The 18,885-nt window shown below is 37.3% G+C and overlaps 12 protein-coding genes across 12 annotated transcripts; 8 read left to right on the top strand and 4 right to left on the bottom strand.

The window, feature by feature from the left end:
• Positions 1 to 1,095: 1,095 nt before the first annotated feature.
• On the top strand, positions 1,096 to 1,618 carry MONOS_16882 (uncharacterized protein; the record flags this gene model as incomplete). Its single annotated transcript, XM_067869753.1, has 3 exons — positions 1,096 to 1,106; positions 1,222 to 1,348; positions 1,406 to 1,618. The coding sequence occupies 3 exons, from the start codon at positions 1,096 to 1,098 to the stop codon at positions 1,616 to 1,618; spliced, it is 351 nt and encodes a 116-aa protein (XP_067736281.1).
• A 1,893-nt stretch (positions 1,619 to 3,511) lies between these two features.
• On the top strand, positions 3,512 to 4,382 carry MONOS_4609 (uncharacterized protein; the record flags this gene model as incomplete). The annotated part of the gene is made up of 3 exons (XM_067874698.1): positions 3,512 to 3,718; positions 3,845 to 4,154; positions 4,216 to 4,382. The coding sequence occupies 3 exons, from the start codon at positions 3,512 to 3,514 to the stop codon at positions 4,380 to 4,382; spliced, it is 684 nt and encodes a 227-aa protein (XP_067736280.1).
• Positions 4,383 to 4,547: 165 nt separating this feature from the next.
• On the bottom strand, positions 4,548 to 5,027 carry MONOS_4610 (uncharacterized protein; the record flags this gene model as incomplete). The annotated part of the gene is made up of 1 exon (XM_067874700.1): positions 4,548 to 5,027. The coding sequence occupies one exon, from the start codon at positions 5,025 to 5,027 to the stop codon at positions 4,548 to 4,550; it is 480 nt and encodes a 159-aa protein (XP_067736279.1).
• Positions 5,028 to 5,134: 107 nt separating this feature from the next.
• MONOS_4611 (uncharacterized protein) lies at positions 5,135 to 5,455 on the top strand (the record flags this gene model as incomplete). Its single annotated transcript, XM_067874701.1, has 1 exon — positions 5,135 to 5,455. One exon carries the CDS (start codon positions 5,135 to 5,137, stop codon positions 5,453 to 5,455), a length of 321 nt encoding a protein of 106 aa, XP_067736278.1.
• Positions 5,456 to 5,833: 378 nt separating this feature from the next.
• Positions 5,834 to 6,079, top strand: MONOS_4612 (uncharacterized protein; the record flags this gene model as incomplete). Its single annotated transcript, XM_067874702.1, has 1 exon — positions 5,834 to 6,079. One exon carries the CDS (start codon positions 5,834 to 5,836, stop codon positions 6,077 to 6,079), a length of 246 nt encoding a protein of 81 aa, XP_067736277.1.
• Positions 6,080 to 6,457: 378 nt separating this feature from the next.
• Positions 6,458 to 6,868, top strand: MONOS_4613 (uncharacterized protein; the record flags this gene model as incomplete). Its single annotated transcript, XM_067874703.1, has 1 exon — positions 6,458 to 6,868. One exon carries the CDS (start codon positions 6,458 to 6,460, stop codon positions 6,866 to 6,868), a length of 411 nt encoding a protein of 136 aa, XP_067736276.1.
• Positions 6,869 to 7,952: 1,084 nt separating this feature from the next.
• Positions 7,953 to 8,225, bottom strand: MONOS_4614 (uncharacterized protein; the record flags this gene model as incomplete). The annotated part of the gene is made up of 1 exon (XM_067874704.1): positions 7,953 to 8,225. The coding sequence occupies one exon, from the start codon at positions 8,223 to 8,225 to the stop codon at positions 7,953 to 7,955; it is 273 nt and encodes a 90-aa protein (XP_067736275.1).
• A 1,149-nt stretch (positions 8,226 to 9,374) lies between these two features.
• Positions 9,375 to 11,015, top strand: MONOS_4615 (putative DDE superfamily endonuclease; the record flags this gene model as incomplete). The annotated part of the gene is made up of 3 exons (XM_067874705.1): positions 9,375 to 9,562; positions 9,695 to 10,740; positions 10,999 to 11,015. The coding sequence occupies 3 exons, from the start codon at positions 9,375 to 9,377 to the stop codon at positions 11,013 to 11,015; spliced, it is 1,251 nt and encodes a 416-aa protein (XP_067736274.1).
• Positions 11,016 to 12,468: 1,453 nt separating this feature from the next.
• MONOS_4616 (uncharacterized protein) lies at positions 12,469 to 12,744 on the top strand (the record flags this gene model as incomplete). The annotated part of the gene is made up of 1 exon (XM_067874706.1): positions 12,469 to 12,744. The coding sequence occupies one exon, from the start codon at positions 12,469 to 12,471 to the stop codon at positions 12,742 to 12,744; it is 276 nt and encodes a 91-aa protein (XP_067736273.1).
• A 434-nt stretch (positions 12,745 to 13,178) lies between these two features.
• Positions 13,179 to 13,672, top strand: MONOS_4617 (uncharacterized protein; the record flags this gene model as incomplete). Its single annotated transcript, XM_067874707.1, has 2 exons — positions 13,179 to 13,283; positions 13,490 to 13,672. 2 exons carry the CDS (start codon positions 13,179 to 13,181, stop codon positions 13,670 to 13,672), a joined length of 288 nt encoding a protein of 95 aa, XP_067736272.1.
• Positions 13,673 to 13,972: 300 nt separating this feature from the next.
• Positions 13,973 to 15,025, bottom strand: MONOS_4618 (uncharacterized protein; the record flags this gene model as incomplete). Its single annotated transcript, XM_067874708.1, has 1 exon — positions 13,973 to 15,025. The coding sequence occupies one exon, from the start codon at positions 15,023 to 15,025 to the stop codon at positions 13,973 to 13,975; it is 1,053 nt and encodes a 350-aa protein (XP_067736271.1).
• A 2,520-nt stretch (positions 15,026 to 17,545) lies between these two features.
• On the bottom strand, positions 17,546 to 18,850 carry MONOS_4619 (uncharacterized protein; the record flags this gene model as incomplete). Its single annotated transcript, XM_067874709.1, has 3 exons — positions 17,546 to 18,305; positions 18,456 to 18,512; positions 18,696 to 18,850. 3 exons carry the CDS (start codon positions 18,848 to 18,850, stop codon positions 18,089 to 18,091), a joined length of 429 nt encoding a protein of 142 aa, XP_067736270.1. The 3' UTR covers positions 17,546 to 18,088.
• Positions 18,851 to 18,885: the final 35 nt, after the last annotated feature.

The following is an 18,885-nucleotide window of genomic DNA, read 5'->3' as shown; positions in this document are numbered from 1 at the left end:
ACGTTGTATATTTTCATACACTTCCTTTTGTTGTGATCATTTTTTGATTAACACAAATCATTAATGTATTAATATTTTTTTCTGTTTTTTCGAACGAAAGAAGCACAATTGACTTTTTTCTATTTCGCAGGTTATTTTGAGCACAAAAATATGTGCAAAATTTTCAAACATTAAAAAAATTATCAATTATCAAAAGATTACAGTTTGTTCAAATCTTAAAATTAATTTAAATCCAAAGGCAAAGTTCAATCTTTTTATTGTTTTCTTTGATAACGTCGAAGCTCATGTTTATTATAAGACAAAAATCTTTCTTTAATATCCAGACATTAATTTGTTCAATGACTTGTTTGTTATTTAAATGGAGAAAACCAAAAAACAATAAATTAAAAGAAAAAGATTCATACTCAGCAATTCTTTCGTTGAACTCTTTTTCATTCAACATCTTCATCAACGGAGCATCAAATATGTGATCTTCGATATTCTCTCTCCAAAATAGCTACGAAATCGAAGTTGTTGGGTGCACGTTCCAAACACTTGGCTCAGAAGGATGCAAAAAGGGAGGAGCGATGTCTTTTGAGCTGAAAGGGGCAGATGGGCAGCTGAAAATGAGCAATGTGGGAATAACAAACGGTATACACACGATATTAAAAAGATGTGACGGAGAAATCAATAAGACGGTGTAACAGACAACAATGACAGATATTCATTTGCAGAGATAAGCGTTGGAGGAAACAAGGCACACCAGGGAAGAGACATGTTCATTATGGTTAATGATCTGAGGAAGGGAGTGAATTCTGAGTTGTTTGCATTTGCGAAACAATTTGAGGATAAAACGAATATTCTGGTTAGGTCTGACAAAAGCTATTTCAACAAGGCTGTCGATCTGATGATGAATGAAAAATGTTTTCTAAGTGAATCTGTTCTGCTTAATGTGCATCTGTCAATTTGCGAACTGCTGTTTGGATGGATTGACATCTTCATTGAGCGATAAAGGCTGATATACAAAAATTGAACTTTTGCTGGAAAGAGGCGTCCATGTGAAAGGAGAAATATCTGAACGGATGAGTTCTAATAATCACAGAATTAGATCGAAACATGAAAGAAACGTTAGTGGAACAACATAAAGCTGTTTTGACAATTTAGAACATTCAGATGCTCATCTTCAGAGAAAGCGAAGGCGCTGCCAATCAAATTTCGGATAATTCTGTTTTCTTTGAACAGAGCGAGTTTGGCGAAGGATTTTTCCATTGCCTGCCGATCGATTGATGATATCAACGAGGCGCTGTTTGTGATGGATTTCAGCGAGTTGGCCTTTGACAGAAAAAATGCGATCTTCGGGTTGGACAAGGTTCATTACGAGCCGATTGATTTGGTGCCATTTATTGTGTTCAACAAGTCAGAGTAGATATTTGTGTCAGGAGAGAAAGGGAAGAACGAGAAGGACTGTGGGCGAAGGGAAGACCCGTGTGAGACGCTGAGCGAGGCTGTGCGGCATCTGAACTACGAGCCGTACCAGAACGTGCTGACGGTGAAGAAGGCAGCTGTTTTAGCAGAGATAGACATTTTATCTGAGACAGTTCAGGCTATTGGAAGACACGCAGGCTGTCGTTTTATTTAACTCGGAAATCACAAAATTAGATGAAAAATCGAATTTTGTTGAATCCTCTTCGCTGGAAAGCCAGTTTTTGAAATAAAACATCGTCTTTGCGCCAGGGTTTGTTTCATCGTATCACTCTATCTTTTGCATGGCAAGTGGAAGTTTGACCTTCTGTGACTGCGCAATCACGTCTGAAGAGCCTTTACAGTTGAGAAATAACGTGGTCTGTATTGAGAGCAATTGTTTTTATTTTTATTTTTATTTTTGACATATTTCTTTCTCAGTGATCAACAAACACGAATCATTTTGATCACATAAGCTGAAGCATTTGCATAAGCAATTTTCTTTCCCTTCTTCAGCTTTGTCCTTTTCATCTTCGTCATCTTTATCGTTGTTTTTGTTTGAGCTCGAAGCAGTCCTCTAATTCATAGAAGCTTGTTCATAAACCAATGTCAATTTGAATAATGTCTGCTTCAAGGAGCTTTCATTAATTATTGTATTTGTTGTTTCCTCACAGTTGAAAAAATCATCAAGTGCGAGTTGCACCTCTTTCATATCACGCACAGGAGCAGATATTTTATCACTTCATTTATTTTGATTCTTCTTAGAGAATCCAAATGTTCATTGATAGAATTCAAATTGAAATTTCCGTCAATTGATCAGAAATTTCAATATATCCAAAATGATTGAATTGCTTTCAAATAAGATAATTTATATCCTAATTTTAACCAAAAATTAAATCAAACATCATTGAAGCACAAAAATTTTTAATGTTTTGAATATTGGCGTTCAAAAATGATATTGTGAAACTGTTGAATAATTGAATGAAGCAAATGAAAATATATAAAATCGATTATGTTCCTTGATATGAGATGATAAAACTCCAAACCTAAAATTTTGAGATATGGGTCATTCTTTTTGAAAAGTCGCAAACGTTTAACTGATCTGAAAATTTGATCTCAATTGATCAAAAAATGTTGATCATTCCGTTCCCATCATATATTGCTGAATGTTATTTTATTGAGTTTTGTTGCCCTATCCTCAAATGTTACGTTACAATAAAACAGATTTCAAATATCATTTTCACTGCTTAATCATATTTATGTTATTCGATATAATTTTCTTGTACTTTGAAGCAACTGAACAATTTGTTCATATTTCTTTGTTTGCATTTCAAATGTTCGAATAAACGTTTCGATTATCTGAAGGGAGACTTCTTTTTAAATATTTTCCTATATTGAATAACAAACAGTTTTTAACTTGACTTTATGTGTGAATTTTTATGAGAAATTATTAAACAGGAAAATGTTATCGATACTGTCCTCAATGAAATTAAAAGAATTTCAAAAAGCTGTTAATATTGAGCAATTTTTAATGTTATAATAAAAGAGTGAAGAATAACATAAACTTCTAATAATTAAATGAAATTTTTTTGAAATTTCAAAGAAATGGTATCAAATGTCTTGAATCAAATCATGAATCATATCTTAAATAGCTTTCAATTTTTCATTTTCTATTATATTCATCTTTTCTTCTCATTTCAATTTCCTTCTAAAAGAAATTCTGTTCCTTTTTTTCAATTAGATATAAAAAATAAATTTCTGTGATGTTTGACGTTCTTATTTGAACATTGATCAAGTGTATGTTGCACAGAAGGTGTTGTATTTTTGTGAGTTAAGTTGTTTCAATAAGCTTCTTGCGAGAGTGGAAGCAATTCAGTTGTCTCTTCGCTCAGCGCCTTTGTCTTCTTCGTCTTCTTCAACTGGAATAGCACGCTGATCAACTTCGCCATTCCTGAGGCGGAGAAGCGAAGAGAAGAAGGCGGAAGAAGATGAACAGCCATCATTATCGGAGCTTGTGATTGACCCTTTGGATGTGTCGGAGGTGGCGGCGTCATACACATCGGCAGAAGCAATGGACGACATCAAGAGACGGCTGCGGATTGTGATGTCAGAGGCGGCTGGAGTGAATGGGCGGTACATGCCGCTGTCGCTGCAGCTGCTGCTATCGACGCGAGCACTGCAGACGCCGCGTGGATATGTTGTGGCGTGGCAGGCTGTGACGCTTTCGGTGATGCTTTCGGTTCCGCTGGTGGCGCGGCTTCATTCAGTTGCAGCATCAGTGAGAAAGAAGTCGGGGAGGAAGCGGATCATTGCGGAGGCAGATATGATGAGAAAAAGTCAATCTAAGATCTGTTTGACACGTCGCTGCTGCCATCTGAGGTTGCACTGCTGGAATCCCTTTTAGCAGAAGTCGAGGCCTGTGGAGGTGAAGTTGAAAGATGAAGCGACAGGGAAAGAGGCTGCAGTGTGCAAAGTGGGGAAGATTGTGGAGAAGGGAATGGAGGAGGTGGGGCTGAGGATGGAGGATGTGGTTCTGTCACCAGCAGCGATTGCGCTGGCTGTGCTGGAGGAGCAAAAAGAATCAGAAGAAGCAGAAGAGGAAGGAAAAGAGGGAGGCAAAGAGGGAGAAGAAAAGGGAGAAGAACATGGAAAAAGAGAAGAAGATGAAAGGATAAAACAGGAGACGGAGAAAAAGTTAATGGAGATCAACATGAGTTCGCAATATATTTGAAAAGACAAGTGGCTTTTGAAGCTGATTTGTGGAAAAAAGAGTAGGGCAGAAGAAGGACAAGATCATCCATATGCGGGAGAGGAAGATCCTGGAGCTGAGTGAGAAGTACAATGCAGAGATGAAAAATCCGAAGGGACTGTTTGAAGCCATAAAGGAGAAGGCAGAGCTGATTGTTGTGGGGATTGAGAAGGAGAAGAAGAGGCGGACATAGCAGGGAGGGGTGATGAGTGAGAACAGCGAGGGAACAGTGTCAAGCGCAGGAGTTGGGGCTGGAGCAGGGGCAGGGGCAGGGGCAGGGATGCCTCTTGTAACGCATTCTTTGTTGGTGTCTGTATGTAGATGAATGATTCTGTCTGCAGCTTTGTTGATTCTGCTGTTAGGGCTGTGTGAAACGCACAAGGAGAAATTTGCAGGGAGCATCGGGGATGGAAGTGCCGCGATGCTTGTGACAGATCTCAAGGGGAGGGGGTTTTTGTGAAAGTTGGGAGCGGGGTGAGTGTTGCGATAAAAAAATAAACAGCGATGTTGGAGGAGGTGGTGGAAGAGCAGATACAACGGTGCAGCAGAAGATGAACAAGATGGAGAAGGAAAATGAAGATGCTGATGGTGCTGCAGAAAGTGAAGGAGCAGAAGAAAATGAAGGCATCATAAGAAGAAACGATGGAGCGTCCGATAAGTGCAGTGTCTTTATTGCTGGAACAGGTGGCGTTTGAAACTGTGCATGTGCTTCAGATGTCGCACATATATTAGTCGTCTTTTCCGATTCAGTGAATTCAGTAGCAGTTATAGATAGTACAGCAACTGAAGAAGGCGTGTACGCTGCCGGCAATACAGGGAATGTATAGACATTAGACATTGGTTGATTTGAGCGACTACGGTGCTGGGTGGGAAGGTGTGGTTCTTCCAAGGCAGAACAATGGGGACTTTGAGAATATATGACTGGGGGAGAAGCGCGCTGGACAGATGAAGAGTGAGGCTGAGCGGCAGGGGACAATCAACGAAATGGAGCAACTCTGGAAGGATTGTGCAGAGATGTGGCTGTTTGGGAGGTTTGTGCCAGAGGAGTTCATTGAAGACAAGCTGTCGCTCTTCTTGTTCTTCTTGTTCTTCAGCATAGCGCTAGAAAGGGCGTCGGAGAAGAAGATCAAGATGTTTTTTGGGGAGTTTGAGGGGCTGCAGTCGGAGAAGGGGGAGGCAGGCGCGGTAGTGTTTCTGGGTGTTTTTGCAGAGCTGTTGCCAAGCAGAGAAATCGAAGCAGAAGGAGGTGATGAAGGCACTGCATGATGCGATACAAAGTGGCTTTCCATTTACTTCATCATCATCAGCATCAGCGTCATCGTCATTGTTATCACCAGGGGCAGTGTGCAGAGGGATCACGTACTCGGAGCTGGAGTCTCTTCTGTGTGTGTGTTATCTGCAGACGCCGCAGGCGCTGTCGCTGCGGATCTTCCGGGATGCGTACCGGCTGTCGGGCTGCTGTCTGTCGTAATTTTCATCGATATTGGAGGCGTGCAAGCGAAACGACTTTTTGACGCTGTGCCAGCTGCTGCTGGATGTGTGCGATGCAGTTTGCAGGAGTGCACTTTTGTCGTTATCTGAATGCAGAGTGATTGCGAAGAGAGTGAACAGGAACTGTAAGGAAGTGTGAGTGTGCTTTCTGAAATGTCTGTGGAAGGAAGGGTGGAGGTGGTGATGATGTGGCAGGAGGGGTCTATGCAATCAGTAGTGATGAAGAAAGAAGGGCGGTGGGTATTGTACAGAATGACAACGATGTTGTTGGAGCTGGTGGGGCTGCACCTTGGGGAAAGGCAGCAAGTGGTGTGGTCTCATGAAGAGATGGCGTGGCACAGGCAGGGAAAGGGAGACGTTGTCTTGTCATCTGCTTCATTAGCGACTCCATCCTCGTAGAGGTCGTAGTCTTCTTTTCATTATTCTTCTTCCTCTTTTGACCCCTCTTCCTCTTCTTTCTCTTCCATTCTTTTCTATCGATTTTTGTATTCTCAGTTTTTCATGCAAATTTGTTTACGCTCGTCCAGAAACCTTCTTCGCCTTCTTTCTCCTGTTTCTTATTACGTTCGTTTCCTTTTAAAGAAAGTTTTGAAATAAATAGATAGATAATCAAACTTTTGAAAGTATTTTCTTTTATTTAAATATTTCAGAATAAAATGAAGGAAATGAAGAAAAAGAAGAAGTTGAAAAAGACAATGGCGATGGCAATAGTGATGCTTTCATTGAGGCGCTGTGCATAATGAAGATGATTCAATCAAATTGTCTGATTTATCAGATATGTTAATTGAAGAGTTGTTGGAGATAGAAGAAAAAGAAGAAGAAGAAAAGAGGCAAAATGAAAAAGAAGAAGAATTTGAAAAGAAAGAATTAAAAGAACAGGAAAAGAAATATGATGAGGATGAGGTGAAGAAGCAGAAGGAAGAAGAAGAAGACGACGACGATGGTGAGGAAATTGATGATTATGATGAAGATGACGAGAAAATTTGGTTTAATTCTTTAATTTTGGAGAATTTGAGGATTAAAATGAAGAACTGGAATAAGGAGAAGAAGGAGAAGAAGGAGACGGAGAAGGAGAAGAAGAAGAAGAAGAAGAAGAAGAAGAAGAAGAAGAAGAAGAGCAAAAAGAAGTTGAAAAAGTTTCCCCTGCTGGGATTCGAGCCTGCGCACAAGCAGGGATTCTTTTGTTGAATTCAAACAGAGCTCGACTCCTATCTTCTATACTGTCAAGTGAGGCATCTGTGTTTCCACGCAGGATACACTGGAGGAGAAGAGGGAAATCTTCACATTTGAAAAGATCGAGTGAAGGGGAGGAGGAAGAAGAAGCCAATTTCATCAACATCTTCGAGTGGGAAGGCGCGCAAGCCCAAACGTAGTGAATTTGATCTCCATCAGCTTCACTGTTGCTTCCTTGTGTGTCTGAAACACCCACAATTTGCATAAACACCTCAGCAAAAACATGCCACTAGAAAAATTTGAGTCTCCGCACACAGCAGCAAGTATAGAGTCCACTCCGTTCTTAAAAAAACGACTTGATTCAACCATTTTCTTGAAGAGGATCTTCAGAAGTGGCACTAATTCGCTCTCAATGAACAGATAAAGAAGAATGCAGATTTAAGCTGTGGATGAAAGTGGGCCGCGGGACAAAGTGGAGCGGAGGGATTCGAAGAGAGAAGAAGAGAGGGAAAGAAGCTGTTTGGTGCAGGAATGGAAAGTGTCCGGGTCATATTCGGTTGAAATGGAGTAGGAGGATGAAGAGGATGAAGAGGATGAAGAGTCACAAAAAAAGCAGAAGCTTTTTTTGAATTCTTTGATCAGCTGTAGAGTGATTAATCAAAAAGAGAGTTTGTTCCTGAAGTTTTTTCGTTTTTAGAAATGATACAGCAATCATACAGCTTTACTTCATCAGCCACAGCCCAATTAAATGCCACTTCTTTGCATTGATCAATCTCAAATACATTTGATATTGAAACAATCTGTTCCAGTTTGAAATCTGTGACATTAATCTCATCTCCATTTAGCAGAAAAGCTGACTTCTTGAACGAAAGGAGTGACACTGAGCAGTTGTCAACATGAAGAATTCCATTTGCAATGCTCAGCAAAGTTGAGTTGAGGGCAACAGATTCAATGTCTGATTCCAAAATCGAAGAAAAGTCAATAGATGATAGAGAAAGCTGGCCATTTGCTTCATGAACTACAGAACTTCCAGAATAAGAAAACGACTGACCAAAGTTGAATTTCACACTTTCGATCCGAACTTTCTCTGATGTTGTGTTTAGATTCTGGAATCACCTGTTATTGTTGAGTTCAGTTTCACAAAAGTGGCTGAGAGAAATTGAAGTGAGCGAATTGTCACTTCAAGAACATCACATTTCCAGATAATATCTGTTTGCCCCAAGATCAGCAGCTGTGAGAACAGAGACGGAATGATGTGTTGGATTCCAACATCCAATGAGATGCAAGGAGTGGTGAACTCTCCACATTGCTTGCTGTCTGTGTGATTGTCTGCAACAGAAGAAACAAATATCGTCTCGCTCTGATATTTCATAGACCTCAGTAATAGATCTTCTTCCGCTACAAACCAGTCAGTTGCACAGCCCCAAACTGCAAGTTCTCTCGCAAAAAGTTCTCTGTTATCTGCTGCAAATTTGTCAAGCAAATAAAAAAATGAATAATTTGTGAAAATAAAAATTAAAATTTATTTGTGATAATTAAATGGAAACCACTAAACTTATCCGATAAACAGTTGCATCGAATATGTGTGTTCTATCTTCGCAATCATGTTAAGTTCAGGTATGCAATACACAATGAAAAATTCTATTCAAATAAAATTTTGAATTAACATTGAAAATCAAGTTTGTAAGGGAAAATAATCGGAACACACCTTGTACATTTCATTAATCGGCATTTACAAAGATGTTCAATCAAGTTAAACCCTTTTTCATTGAAAAACTAATATTTAAGTTTTGATCAAATATTTTGATACATAATTTATTGAAAAAGAATATTTCTTCTCATAAAGAAGTTTGCTATGAACTAACAAACATTACTGTGAAAGTTCGATATTTTCATTTGTATAATGGTAACGGAGTGTTTTTGAATTAACTTTCATGGGACTTATTTTTGATCTGCAGCGACTTTTCAAAAAGAATGACCCATATATAAAAAACAAGGGAAGTTAGAAAATATTTATGGGATAGATCGATTGAAAAATGGATTGTTCAAAACAATGCATTTTCGACAGATAAAACTAATTTTAAATAAATTATCATAACAAGTTTTATCGTGAACGACATCAGAAATATTTTTTATCGATGGTCCATATTCTTGGAACTTGCCGTGATTTTTTATGGGATCATTAGATATTTTACGAAAAGAAAAACCTTTTGAGTGAAACAAATGTTATTTCAAATAAAAACGAGTTGTAACCCAAAAGTCATATGTTTTTCGAAAAAGACCCATTTTTTCTCACTATGCCAATATGTATAAATAGAAGACATCACCATACATAAAAAAAAGGCTTTTCTTTTGTCAGTTTGTTTTGATATTAATTTTACAACTGGAAATGAGTTTGCTTCCTCGAATTGATCCATATATTTGGTCTGTAGCATTCTTTGTTCGTTATCTTTGTGGATATTTTTAAATAATTTATTTTTTGTTTTCAATTAAATGATATTGCTCTGAACAAAGTTCGCATATGAACTCCGTTCAAAGCAATATTCAATCTTCATCTCAGTTTGATATAAACTTCTCTTCTCAAGCACTCTCGTTCCAGCCTTCAGCTTCCGTGTCTGCTTCTCAGCATTCGAATGTGTTTGGTCCAATTGAAGTTCAGGAACATCCCTCAATACTATCTTGTTCACCAGCAAAAAATAAAATGGAAAGGTTCGAGTTTGAATATTGCTAAGAAATTCTTTTATTACAATTTTTCTTTTTCTTTATTTCTTTCTTTTTCTTTTTTTTTTTTTTTTTTTTTTTTTTTTTTTTTTTTTTTAATTAATGATCTGATGTTTATAGAAAAGAAACAAATGACATGTTTGATTTAGCTCTTCAAAAAGCTGATTCATACAAAGATAGCGTTGAAAAGAAAATTATGAACACTGAAATTAGGGAGTTATCGGATCCTGAGCCAGAGGGACAGCTATTTGATTACTTACGCAAACAAAAATCATTTGATCGATATAAATTAACCGAAAAACAAATATTCAGCATTATTTGCGAATTAGAAAACGAAACCAACCAGACTCCGAAAAAAGGACCAAAAGGTTCTTTATCGCTCACTGACAAAATGCTTTATTACCTCGAATGGCTATCTTCTGGTACAACACAAACAAGAATTGGGATTTGGTTTAACAGAAGTAGCCACATAATTTCGGATGCAATAATACAAATACGTCAACTCCTGTTAAAAGTATTGAGAAAAATGAACATGGAGAAAAGAAGACCTAAATATACTGATACAGACGAATCTTTTGGAACGGTTGCACTCCTAGTGGACGCAACGTCTATAAGAACAGACAAGCCAGCTAGCAGTTTTGAAAATCAGAAGTTGCTCTGGGACGGGCATCATAAAGTTTATGGATTGAAGATCCAGGTTGCAGTTGCTGCTAGCTATCCTTATGAAGCATTATTTGCTTCAGAAGTTATAGAAGGTCATATCCATGATTTCTCATTGTTCAAACGAGACTTACAGCCGTTGAAAGAATATTTACAAATTACAGAATACGAAAGAGAAAAATACGGATTGGATGAAGGAATTAAACATTGGAAAGTCATGGCAGACAGAGGATATCAAGGTGCTGTTGAAGGAATAGAAGTCATAACACCAATCAAAAATGCTAAAACGATAGAAGAAATAACATTTAACGAAAGATTAGCAAAGAAACGGATTCCTGTTGAATGGTTTTTCGGAAGAATGAAAAGGCAGTGGAAGCAATGCGCAAACAGGTACAGAAACGGCTTGGATGATGCAAAGTTAGATATCGAAATTGCAGTTTGGCTAACAAATCTGAATATTCAGGCATATGATTTGAGTGAAGATGATGGATTATTTGAGAAGCAATGTATTTCTTTTAATCAATTAGAAATTGAAAAGCAAAAAGAAAAAAAGTCAGAATCGAATGCTTTTTTCAGAGAAAAAATTAAAAGAATTCGAAGTGTTTCACTAATTGAGAACATGTGCAACGAACATTCGAAACAACGAAAAATTTCAACTGATGAAATCATCGCCAATGAAAAAAGCAATGAAGAAAACTAATTTTTCTTTCACCATTTTTATTTTTTGTTTGCTCGGTTTTTCTTGATTATTGTTGCTTATTCAGGTTTTTTTGCCGCCTAGATTTGACTTTAATTTTTATCAAATTATAAATTTCAATAAATAATTTAAAATTTCTTCTTTTTTCTAATTTCAACAACAAATGATGTAATTTTTCATAAGTTATTTTTGATTCAGAAAAATAAATTGATCCCATCGTTTTGTTTTTTGTTATATTCATTGAGTAAAGCACTTTCTTTCGTGAAAGAAAAAAATAGTTCCGAAATAATATTAGAATAAATCGAAAAGACTAAGTTATAACGAAAAGACAGTTTCATTCCGAGAAACGTTGTTTCATATTGACAGGCAAAAAACTATTCCGATAAAAAATTACTCATTCCCAAAATTTCATTGGATTCTCGAAAAGTGTGCTTCTTTCCGTAAAATATCTATTAAATTCAACTCTTCAAATGTGACAGATTGAATTGGTGAAAAAAACAAATTATTTTAATAGAAATATTTATAATAATAACAAATGGGTATTTTTCTTTGAAAAGTTACATGATTATTATTTTATCCCTTAAAAAAATGATTATTAAATGTTGATCATTCCGTTCCCATCATTAATTTTTGTGAATTCACCATTTGTATTTATTTCACATATCATCGAATATAAAGTTTCAAAAAGATCTATTTCACAAAATTTTTGAATTCACTTTTCATATTTGATTTAAAAAATTATCTATTAGTTGTTATTTGTGTCAAACTATTATTTTCATAAATATTGACCTTTTTTGTTTCTTTAATTTGAATTGACATTTGGTTTTTTTGAACTTTCATAAACATTTCTATATTTCAATGAGTTGATAAAACGAAAAAGTTAAAAGTCGTATATATTGTATTATTTATTGAAAGTTAATGATAACTAAAATTCAAACGTTTTAATACTCATGATTGAAAAATAAAATTCAAGAATTAAAACAAATTAATTGATTACTTATGTTTTAAAAAAATCTAATATTATCTGCAATATCAACATCAAAAGACCTGAAATCAAAAACTCAAAATGATATAAATCATTTTTTGAATCAAATGACGAATCACATCTTTTGTGGACGAAATTATCTCTTTTGCTTTTTTCTCATCTTTTTTTTCCTCTTTTAGATATTTCAAGGAATATTTATTGTTAAAAAGTTCTTATCACACAAAAACGGGAAAATTGGCGGATGATTAACATTTCTGATCCTGATGCGAATGCGTTGTTCCTGTTATTTGAAGAGCTACAGATAGACGTTTTGGGGGAACTGAAAAATCTTCCAGAGGTTGATCCTTCACTGAAGTCTTCGCTTCACTCTGCGCCTTTATAATTTTCTCTATCCTCTTTTTCTTCTTCAACTGGAGCATTACTCTATTTTGGCTCTTCAATCTAGATGTCGAGAAGAAAAGAGAAGGATGCAACAGGGGAAATAAATGATCCGTATCTTCGGCAGTGCCTTCGATTTACCCATCGGATGCCTCGGCAGTGGTGGCGTCATGGATGTCGGCAGCAGCTATGAATTACATCAAGATACGACTGCGGATTTTGGTGCCTGAGGCGGCTAGGGCGTATGCACGGCACAGGCAGATGTTGCTGAAGAAGCTGTTTGGTTATGTTGAAGCGCGGTGGGCGGTGCTGTTTGGGGGCATTGTGTGCACTTCTGATATGGTGCTTTCTGTGATGCTTTCTATTACGCTGGTTGCTCCGCTTCCGTCAATTGATGAATGTCTGTTGATGAAGTCGGGAAGCAAGAATGTCTTTGTTGTGCAAGTGTGAATGTGTTCCCATCGATCTTCAAATCTGTTGAGCCCGTCGCTGCTTTTGTCTGCGACAGCGTGGCTGATGTCGCGATCACAGCTGTCGAGGAGAGTTGTGGTGATGAATAAGGTGTAAGAGGAAGTGATGTGGAGAGTGTTTGCAGTGTGAAAAGTGCTGGAAAAGTTGGGGAGATGGTGGTGGAGGCGGAAATGTTGAAGACGGAGGATGTCGTTCATGTGATGGAAGCGATTGTGCTGGTTGTAATGGAGGAGAGAGAAGGAGCAGAAGAAGCAGAAGAAGTGGAAGAAGAAGGATAAGAGTGAGGAGGAGGAGAAGAAGAAAAGTTAAAAAAAACCATTAAGTGGTGAAACAGGAGACGGATAAGAAGATTACGGAGTTCAACATGTAGACGAAATATATTTGAAATGACAAGCGGCTATTGAAGCTGACAAATGGCTAATGGAGGAGAACAGGAGAATGGCAATCTCATCCAGATGAGTGATTGGAAGATTCTTCAGCTGAGCGAGAAGTGCAATGAAGAGGTGAAGGAGATGCATGTCAGCCTGTTACGACAATGAGAAGGTTGAACTGAGTGTTGTGGGGTTTTTTAATGAAAAGAAACGCATGATGCAACAGGGCGAGGTTGTGAGTGTGGATGGCAAGTGGAAACTTGTGGATTGGGGGTTAAGTTTTTCATATCTTCTTCGTTGGTTTCTCTGTGCAAGAAGTGACTGTTCTGTTTTTAATTTCGTTGATTCTTCAGTCGCATCTGTTTGAAAAATTCCAGGAGAAGTTTTCAGTGATAATAGGAGATTGCAGCGCTGTGATGTTCGACACAAACCCGAGCTGGAAGTGGGTTGATATGAAAGTGGGAAGCGGAGTGAGTGTTGTGGGAGAAGCAAGCAGGGGTGGAGCAGAAAACGTTTGCGATGGTCATGGAGGATGAGTGGATACAACTGAGAAGCAGAAGACGAACCAGATAAAGAAGGAAACGAAGATTCTGATAAAGCTGCTGAAAGTGCACGCACAGATAACAAGAAAGCAGAAGGCGCTGTTCAAGGAGGTGATTGAGAATCAGAAGAAGAGTGAAGCTGTGAAGAAGGCGATGATTCACTGGGTTTAGCTGATCCTGAAGGATTTTGCAGAGGAACAGATGTTTGGAAAGTTTGTTCATGAATTGTTCACTAAAGATGAACTGTTGTTCTTCATGCATTGTGACACACTACTGCTTGAAGGGTGTTCTGCATCAGCAGCCGACGGAAGAGAGCGAAAACTTCCTGATAGAATCGTTCCGAATGTTCCGGAAGTGCTCCAACACGTTGTTTGAAAGGGCTTCTGAGAAGAAGATCAAGATATTTTTTTGTGAATTTGAGAGGATGAAGTCGGAGAAGGGAGAGGCAGATGCATCTGTGTTTCGGCGGTTTCTGCCAAACAACTGCCGCGCAGAGGCAGCGAAGCTGAAGGAGGAGATGAAGGTACTGTATGATGTCAAATGTTCTGGAAATGCATGGACTTCTTCATTTTTACCATCAGAGGTAGCTTTCAGAGGAATTGTGTTTGGAGAACTGGAATCTCTTCTGTGTGTGCTATCCGCAGACTCCAAAGGCACTGTCGCTGAGGATCTTCCAGGATGCGTACCGGCTATCGTGTTGTGGCGAACCATCTCTCGCATAGGCACTGATGTCCTGCCAGCCCAACAACATCTTCGCGCGATTCCCGTGGCTGCTGAAGGTGTGCGATTTGTCCGACCGGCAGGCGCCTCTGACAGCGTCTGAGAATTGAGCAGCTGCGAAGACTGTGAGCCTGCACTTGGAGCTGCTGAAGCCGGAGCTGTACGACTGCGTGCGGGTGCTATCGGAAGTGTCGGGAGGTGCAGGGCTGAAGCTGCGTGTGGAGGCTGTATAGTCGGCGGTGGAGAAGAAAGAAGGCGGTGGGCGCTGTTCTGGATTGTGCGGCTGCTGGTGGAGTTTGTGGGGCTGTAGCTGAGGAGGAATGAGGTGGAAGTGGCGAACTGCTTTGGGATGCTGCTCTGATACGGGAAAGGTGTGGTGCATTTCCACGATGAGATTGCGTGGCAGAGGGAGGACGAAGGAGGCGATGACTTGCCTTTATCTTCTGCTGCTGTTTCTTCTTCAGCACAGCACAAGCAGGTCCCGAGCGAGAAAGAGCTAACGATCAACAACATGCTGCTATCCTTTGAGTGTGCATTGTGTGTGATCGATCCTTCGATTTCGCAGCCCAAATCATCATCCGCGTTGTCTTCTTCTTCGAAACCTTTTTCTTTTTCTTCTTGTTTCATTTAAATCATCTTTAACTTATTGCCCACGTTTTCTTTTAAAGAATTTCTTGAAATGAACAAACATTTCACTAATCTTGAAAACATGTGGATTTTTTTATATGCATAATAGAACAATATGCATTTTTGAGAGAAGAAGAAGAACAAGATGAGGAAGATGAGGAAGAAGATGATAATAGAGGAATTTGTCTGTTTTCTTCTTGTTGCGTTGGAACAGAAGCACCGCTGCTTTGATGTTCAAAATGAGGCTAATTCTCGACATTCAATGCATGTGAAGCAGACTATTGCCAAGATAGCGAAGAATGAGAAGAAGGAGAAGACTGAGAAGAAACCACATAATTCGTAAAATGTTGCTTGAAATGGATAGTCCCTGCGAATGACACTCGAAGAAATAAAAACTGTTATTTGGAATGAGAAAAAAGATACAAAATTTAGAATAAAAATAAGAAAAGCATTTATTATAAAAATTCCTCAAAAGAACACATACACCCTCCCTATCGCAAAAGCAGAAGATTGCTTTATCACAGTAGCTGTCAATCTCCTTTTCCATTATTTCTCAGGCTCAATTTTCCATAATCCTTTATTCAAACATTAATGTCCTGCTTAAGATGTTGTCTACAATTTTTTTCAGTAAAAAAATATCTCGAATTATTTTCTTTCCAAATGCTGCCCAATTGTTTTCATTCCTTTTCGCTTTCATGCAAATGCTTTTCAATTTTATTCATTTTCTTCCCCTGTACCAATTGAATACAAAAAAATATGCAATTCACGTCTGATGGTTGTCTCTCGTCATCCAGCCTCTTCTGATGTTCTCCTCAGAAAAACAAACAAATGGCAATTTATATAATTTATCAGATTCTTGAGCTCTGAGAAATCCACAGATGGAAACATCCTCGTTAAAAATGAGAACTAAAGAAAAATGCATCCATTAATTTTTTCATTTGTTATTTTGGAAAATGAATTTCCTTCAAAGATGCTTTTCACAAAAATCATCTTTGTCAAATTCCATCATCAATTCCCAATCGTCACTGACCTTGTTTCTGAGGAAAATAATATCTTTTATCCCACATAGAATGTTCATTATCCCTTTTCTTATCCGGTCTATAAACTTTCATGGAAAAAAGATAACTGAACAATCAAATTAGCCATAACATTTTTTCCAATAAATCTTTTATTGAAAAACATTCGATCGATTGCATGTTATTTAATTCAAAAAGGATCCCTCTTCAGATTAACAAATATTTTTTTAGATGAAAATTATAAAACAACAAAAAAATTACTCATGAAAGATCAACGATACAACGATTTTATGATCTCATTAAAAATCACACATATGGGATAATATTGTTTGCTTTATGAATTTTGTTTTATTCAACTCAAACAAATATTTCTCTCAATTTTTGAATTTTTCAGGAATTATTTGTGTTGTTTCGGTTGATTTTTTATGAAAAGATTGTCGAAAAAGTTTGGAACAAATCTCAGTTTTTTTCATAGTTGCAAAAATTTTATCCCATATGTGTGATTGTTTTTGATAACATATTTTTTCTATCAAAATTTTCGACTCGAAAATTTCTTTTGAATATCAATTAAAAAACACTGATAATTGAAACGGCTTATTCAAGACACCTTTATCTTTATTTGATCCTAAGAAGCTGATTTTTAAACAATAATGAAAAAATATTAATTTGAATGGAAAATTTCTTCATAGAGACAAACAATAACTGAAAAATTATCACCACGAAAACAGTTATGATTTCAAAAATAATCACCCATATGGGTGATTTTTTTAGAAATCATAAAAAAAGATCAAAAATCGAAAAAATAAAATCTATAGTGGTATTAATTGATCAAAGAGTTTGAATAATTTTTAATCAGGAAGTTAGCTTTTATTTCTGTAATATATATTTGTTTGACTTTTTCCTCCAAAAAAGACATACGTTTTTTTTTTATGAAAGAGAATTCTTTGATCAAGTTAAATAAAAATGATCCAAAAACAAATAAAGTTTTACCAACAAAACACATCAAAAAGAAATAAACAATTCTTAACCTGTAAAACAAAGTTAATAAAAGGGGGGAAAAATTTTTAAAGAACTTTAAAAAGTGCAATAAATATGTGAATTTTTATTTATCCGTTGAAAAAGCAATGTGCTTTCCATTAATCTTATTTCAACCTCATCAAATAATTTCCGAATTTGCTGATCAGCTCAACAGATTCAGCAAACGAAGATTGTGTTATTCAGGAAACTGCAGTTTATAAAAATAATTGACTCAATCTCGAAACTTCTCTTTTTATTCTTTATGCAAATTCAGTTAAAGCTCATTTCTCAATACAAAATATCGTTTCCTTTATTTCCATTCCATATTTAAAAATACTCCTTTAGTTTGCAGAGAACTTTTCCAAAATTCTTGCTCTAGCAGCTCATGTGTCGAAATTATCATAGAATTCCCCTCTACCCTCATTTGTTTTTTGTTCATGTAATTTCTTTCCCTCTTTCATCATCTTCCTCTTTCTCTTGATCATTCTTTTCTTTCGTTTTTGCTTCCTCCTCATTTCACTCTCTCTCCATCATCGCTATCATCTCTCCCTATGGCAACGATATCTTTCACTAAACAAGCTACTCGCTTTGATGATCAAAATTGATGGCCTTCCGCTCTTCTTCCAAACCTTCTATCTTCTCTTTCTCTTTCTTCGGCTCTCGGCATCAGAAGCAATTAAACAATTGCATGCCCTGTTCTTCCCTCCCTTATGGAGTTTGACACGTTCTGAACACTTTATCTTTTCCCTTCCCTTTCTGCTGCTCTCACCCATGTTCGTTCTCAGATTCGTTTGGCAGCGCTTCATCGACTCCTCCTTTTTTTTGACAAGTTCTGTTCAATTTTCTGTTCTGTGAGCGCTGTATATGAACAAGAGTTGAGATTGTGGAATATGTTGCGGCTTGGAAGAAGAAGAAGAGGAAGGGAATGAAGGGGAAGGAGCAAATGGTTGAGGAATTGATTTCTCTCTCTTTCAAATACAATTCTGATAGAAGAAAATCATTCTTGTTATTGAGGAGCGCACTCAGTGACTCAGATATGGCTGCTCTGCTGTGCTCGCTGGAATATGTTGTGATGTGGCTGTTTTGCGCTGCCCTCTGCTGATGTGGAGAAGCTGCATGCGTTCTTCAGGCAGTGGATGAGCTGGAGAATCCGGTGGCGCAGAAATGCAAAGTGGAACTCGACAACGTTGGTGATGAACTTGTTGGTCACACGAAGAGAAGAAGAGACAAGAGGGTACCATCGTAAACTGAATGTGAATATATTTGTGTATTTGTGAATAATGAAACGAACGAGCGAAAAAGTGGGTGCAATAATGAAGAAGAAAAAGAATTTGATCAAAAAGAAGAAAGAAAGAAAAACTTGTGAACAAAATCTCAATAAATATTTTCTGACAAACCTCATGAATCCGATCAATTGCTTTGCAACAGCATCATTCAGGAAATAATCTTTATTGCTTTGCAAGACAATTGAAAAATCATAGATATTATTCCACCATCATAACTATTCATCATTTGAGGGTGAACAAAAAATTTAAATAAAGATAAATATTTGAAAAGCAAAATACAGATTCACAAAAATAAATGAAACAATTAATGAAATATATTTTATTTTTCTGAAAAATTCATATTTTCCATACAATTCTGGTTCGCCATGTGGGTTATTGCGTTTAGTCACCTCAGCTGGTGGATGTTGTCGAAGCCGCAGACCATTAACTGCACAACAGGAAACGCACAGCCCAGCAAATGTTGAACGTCTATCGACAGAAAAGCGATACAAAGGACACTGACACATAGATTAATCACATTCTGCTGCTTAACTTTGAACGA

Source organism: Monocercomonoides exilis (assembly GCF_001643675.1).
Source record: "Monocercomonoides exilis strain PA203 chromosome Unknown scaffold1-2713096, whole genome shotgun sequence".
Lineage (NCBI taxonomy): Eukaryota > Preaxostyla > Oxymonadida > Polymastigidae > Monocercomonoides > Monocercomonoides exilis.
This window is presented reverse-complemented; position numbering and strand designations above follow the sequence as displayed.